This window comes from Osmia bicornis, unplaced genomic scaffold, assembly GCF_907164935.1.
Source record: "Osmia bicornis bicornis unplaced genomic scaffold, iOsmBic2.1, whole genome shotgun sequence".
Classification (NCBI taxonomy): domain Eukaryota; kingdom Metazoa; phylum Arthropoda; class Insecta; order Hymenoptera; family Megachilidae; genus Osmia; species Osmia bicornis.
The window spans coordinates 7,286-13,194 of NW_025791128.1; the positions used below are offsets into that span (position 1 = coordinate 7,286).

The 5,909-nt window shown below is 40.5% G+C and overlaps 1 protein-coding gene across 1 annotated transcript; it reads right to left on the reverse strand.

The window, feature by feature from the left end:
- Window positions 1-213: 213 nt before the first annotated feature.
- Window positions 214-2,055, reverse strand: LOC114882583. The gene has a single exon (XM_029199452.2). The coding sequence runs from the start codon at window positions 2,053-2,055 to the stop codon at window positions 214-216; it is 1,842 nt and encodes a 613-aa protein (XP_029055285.2).
- Window positions 2,056-5,909: the final 3,854 nt, after the last annotated feature.

A 5,909-nucleotide genomic window follows, 5' to 3' on the forward strand; every position in this document is an offset into this window, starting at 1 on the left:
TGTCTACCCATAGAAAACGCAAAAAATCTCTATCCTTAGGCCGTAAACTTATTTGTAAGAACGCTTTCGTTATGTCTGAAACTACCCCAATGCTACCTTGTCTGAAGCGCAGTAAAATTGACGTTACCAGCTCGATGAGATTGGGACCCTTTTGTAGACATTCATTTAATGAGGGGAACTGCCCTTCCCTGGCTGAGGCGTCGAAAATGGGCCTCACCGCTGTTGTACTTCCCTCCTTGAGGACGGCTCGGTGCGGCAAATAATGCATTGATCCTCTTCTTCCTTGGGCACGTATTCGACGATTCCTTCTTCTACCCACTGCTCCAAAACACCGTCATATGCTTCAAATTTTCCGTCCAACTGTAGCTTCTTTATTGTAGACTGAAGGCGACGCACGGCGACAGTTTTATTGTCACTCAACGCTGGATGGTTTTCTACCCACGGCAACTCCACTTCGTATCGGCCATCCGGGTTTATGGTTACCGTTTTCAAAAACTCTTGCTTCATGCTTTCCTCCTGTTCCTTCTGAGTTTTAACGTGAATGGGATCCTTAATCCCCAAGACTTCAAGCGACCATAAATCAGCAACATTTTCTTCTTTCACGAACATCGATATAGCTGTGATGACAGGGTCCCGGCGATTTTCAGTTCCGGGTACTTTCCCCATAATAGTCCATCCGAGCCGAGTTTCGACAGCTACCATCCCACAGCTCAATACCTGATGTTGTCCCGTTAAAAATTTGCCTGCAATATCTGCTCCAATAAGCACATTGATTGACTGTTCGTGGCTTCCCAAATCCGATATGTGAATATTTTCTTGCAGCTCATTACACCATTCGCCTCTTTCAACCAAGGGCACGTCAACACAAACAACATCTTGATCAAAAGCAGCAAACTTACATGCAAAACTGTCATCTAAACTGACCAGTCTTACCCAATACTTCTTATGCTTCCTTATGCCTGACTTTGTGCCGCCAAACAACGAATGGTTTAATTGCTGCTCCGCAATTGGCTCGTAGGCTACCTGAGCCGCAACCTCCTTAGTAATGTACGACTTTTGGGAACCAGTATCCACCACAACTCTTACAATGCGATCAGTCGTTTCACTCTTTAATTTAGCACGGAGCGTTGGTAAATAAACTTGCGGATCATTACAAACACTAGCCATATTACACTCTTTCGGTATGTTGCCCTTGTCCGTCACAGTCTTTTGAGGACTACCCTTATCACCTTCAAAACTCTCAGCCGGACACATCACTGTAACGTGGCGTCGCGAGCACTTTCCACATTTTACGTACACGCGACACATCTTAGCACCATGCCCAATTTTCAAACAGTAAAAACAAGCATTCTTTCGCTTAACCATTTCCCGTTTTTCTGAAAAACTCATTTTCTTCGCCTTGAAACAGTTATCACCAACGTGATCTTTACCTCCGCAAAATATACAAAGATTTTCGCGAACTTTCGTAGCAAACAGTCCAGCCGCACTGGGGACTTCTTTATGATCATGATGTGTACGTGGTTTCCTTTGTCTATTAGCCTCACTGTTATCACTCACTTTTAAATCAAAACCTTTTACCGCCATCGTAATTCGCAGCTCGTTTTGCACTTCCGCTTCCAAAAATTTTATGAGCCGCGTTAATCGATCTTGAGATTGCGTCGACGTGTTATCTGCACGCGGCGCCAATGTATATTGAACAGCATTACTCCTTTGCCACGCTCGTAGCAACTCTTCAGGTAATGAAGATTCGACTAGCGGAAACAGCATTGCTGCACACTTGTCCGTAGTAACACCCAGCGATTCCAAAGCTCTCAAATAAGACTCGATTTTATCATACAACGTCGATAGCTGCATATTCCTTGTAGGCGAAATCGCGTTCTGTAAGACTAACTGTAATAATTCACGCACATCTTCACGCCCAAATCTATTTTTTAGACTGTCAATAACCTTTTCGTAATTTTCACCAGTTGGCGGATAACTTGTCACTAATTCCGAGGCGCGCGAACCGGGCACTGTAGCTTGTATTAGGTATTGAAACTTATCTTCTCTGTCCATATCTGCGTCTTCGTGAATCTTTTTGAATCGACTCCAAAACGGCAACCACTCGCGTATTTCTCCATTAAACTTGATCAATTCAATCCGTGGCAATTTATAAGTCTTCTTCACCTCATTTGCTCCCGCTGGCAATGCTGTCTGAGCATCAGTTGAGCTTCTCGATTTTAACCGCTCATTAAACTGGTATCCTGCAGTCAAAAATTTATTCCTATATTCAGCCGCATCTTCAGATTCCTTGCACAAATGAGTCTCCGACGTCGACGGCGCGGCGTATCGAACAGAGCGTCTATAATGAGGCTCGTAGTCGCGTTTAACTCATGCATTTTCTCTTCTAAAACTTGAAACGCCACTGTAAAGCTCTCCCAATCAGAAATAGACGCACACTGTTCATTAAAATTGTTCAAGGCCTTCGTAAACGAACCGCGTTGCACAGTCCTTTTCCTCTTTGCTTGATCCATTTTCCGGACTGCGAACGAAATAACACACAAAACTTCCCGATACTAAACAGAAGACCACGAGTCCTGTCACGGTCGCCAAATGTTGGATCCGAGATCGATCAAAATGACCCGGGTAAAGAAAAATCGGGAAGAAACAAAAATACTTTTGCTATACAATATAAAGCAAACTCTTTATTCGCCAACTTGTCTGGCTTGGTTCGTCTCGTTCATCCAACTGACTCTGCACAGGCTAGAACGTTTACATTCCGACGAAAAACTCTCCGCCATACTTCGTCCCTTTTCCAGGCCATGCCATAAAATTCGTCACTCATCGACGTTCCCGACCAGACATCACCAAAACCTCTCGAGTATACATACAATTCAACAGGTATAATACAATACAATAAAAATAGAATAATACAATATTATAACATAATACAATATAACATAATATAATATAACATAATACAATATAACATAATATAATATAACATAATACAGCATATAATATATAATATATAATAGTAAGTAATATAAATGCACCGAATGCATAAAATGCACAAAACGGAGCTAATGATACCACATTAACAAATACACTGCAATTACACTACAATACAATACCTCCGAGCGTAGCATATTAGTACGCGCACTGTCACAGCAATCACATCCGCACGAATAAATACAAAATTTAAATTAGAAAATTCAAAATTCAATAATTTCAATAAATTCAATTCAATTAATTAATTAATTCAGTTCAATTGACACTTATCACTTAACACTTCGTATCACATCACATCATAGATGACCGATGACCATGTCAACGTCAACTAAGATAGGAAACCGGGCGAAGTAAAATAAAGAGCGCGACCATAAACCATAAAGAACATAGATACCTAGTGTTCGAATTCCCTAGTCCATACCATAATGATTATCGACCATCAAATTAACCACCAAATCATCAAATTAATCAACTAATTATACAGAATATATAAACGTTCAGAAGTGAAAAGCGGAAATAAAAGCGAAAATACTTCATCAACTTTCACTAAATCACCGCGATGAAAACCAGAAGTAAGGTACCTACGAAAGATAACGATAGCAAAACGCATCGTAATAAGTAAAGCGTGCAATACTGCCTGAAGATAAGCCGTAAAGCTATCCCTAGTCGGTAACCAACCGCAGCACCAGAGATATTACCAACTGCAAATATTCCATCCACCACATAATACTCGGCCGCTCGCTCCGTAACGGTTCCGTAACGGTTATCCACAGACCAATTATCTGCCGCGCAGCAATTACCTACCGCGCGCCAGTTACACACAGTTATCGACTGCAAAACCATCTATCGTGCAGCCGCGCAATCCTAGGAATCCATACTTACCATCAAACTTATCATCAAAGATAAGTCTGATATACAGTACTTTCACGAAGGTATAAAGCACACGAACATTAAATCAAGCTTCCAGACAGATCAAGATGGAGGATAAATCAGTTAATAAAATCAATACTACGGTTATTTATTATATATAAATATGAATCATACGTTTGTAATAGGGTGGAATGAAATAAATATAAATTACATATAAATTACAAATTACAAACAATAAGGAAAAATAAAATGAAATCAAATGAATCAACCCGAATAAGATCCACAGATTGCGCAGATTGCAGGACACACTGTATTACTACATATCGCGCCGCAGAAAACAGATTATACAAAACAACAGAACAACAGAACAACAGAATCAACGGAATCAGGAATCGCCATAGAACGAAGGGCCGAATAAATAAATAGAATAAAACATTTAACTTTGACAAAATCAACCAGTAAAGTCAAACAACGTCAACAACGCATGCGATCAGGAAAGTCCCGTGAGCCCAATAAAAACAACTCTCGGTCAAATAATATTAGTTAGTAAAACAAAATAATAAATCAATGAAACTAGAATAAATCATGGTAACAGGCAACTAGCAGAAATGAAATATGAAGCAGAAAAGAATCAATAAATCAAGAAAAATCGAATCAGACCAATGTATAGCTTTAATCAATCAACATCAAAATGAAGGAATGAATGAATAATAAATGAATGAATGTACGTAAACTGAATGCAGGTAAAACAGCTAAGGATATTCACAAATTGGAAACTACAGAAAGTGTGTAACGCGCAACATACGTAACCAACATAACCGACATACATAGCCGACATAATGTAATGTAATGTAATGAAATGTAACATAATGTAAAATAATAAATACAGCAAATGAGTTATATTCCAACTAAATATAACCGTAGGCCTTATTGGCTCAATCCCCCTACGTTATAAATTATACATTATGCGGTTATAAGTCATAGTGTTCGAAAATGCGTTGATTTCAACCGTCGCCACACGAACCGCGGCAGCACTCTTCAGCGCGACCGGCAGCCACCTTGGATGCCGGTCAGGCTGACCAATCACCGAGCTTGACGTCACCGGAAAGAAGCCAACGGCTCTTGCTACGACGAAGCCGGTGGTTCGGCCATTACGGTTTTGTATCGTTACGGTAAACACATGCAGTACTGATTACAAAAATTTCTAGTGCAATTAACGAATTTCGATTCTAAAGAACTCAACATCGCAACGCGAATTCTGTGCCGACGGTCAACGCGAACTTGCGGTTAATCTAGTTCGTGCAAATCCACGAAATTAGTAGAATTTCGTGGTGACCACGTGTTGAACCAACACGTGGTTTTAATACAGCGCAATCTCAATCGCAAATTCTCCGCGACGCGGGTGAATCTTCACGATCTACGATCATCATAAATACGTGCAACGCACAATTTATTGTAAATACTGTATATAGTGTATTTGTGCCTGTAAATATACATTGTTTGTTTTGTGCAATCTCAAGTGCATTCATTTTCAATTGCCGTCTCACTGCCGATCCTATATTCCGAACCGATTCTCAATCGCAAACTCAAGCCCTTCTTCCAATCTCGAACACTTTTGAACACATAGATTGCAAATTGTAAATTGCAAATTGTACATTGTAAGCGATTGCGTCCATACAAATGCAAATGGAATAAAAATTTACACCGAAAGATGTATAAGGATAAATCAAAGCTCGCCTCGCAATCATGTAAGTTTCCGCCACGCGCGCAAATCCGGCCGTAAATAAACAGGCTTGTATGCACTCTCGTACAGGGACTTTCCAACAACCAGGCAACTGGGCAGCATGCATTGATTCAGAGAAAAGAAGAGAGATCCATATTGGGGCCTTGCAAGACAACACAATCGGCCAGTGTCGTCGCTCCAAACGACAATAAACAGCCGTTCAAAACGAACGTCTTACCGATTAGGTAAGGAAGAAGAAACACTGTGGCCCCTTTCTTTGAGGTAACTCTGCACAATTCTAAGCTGTATTCACTATTCCGAGCTG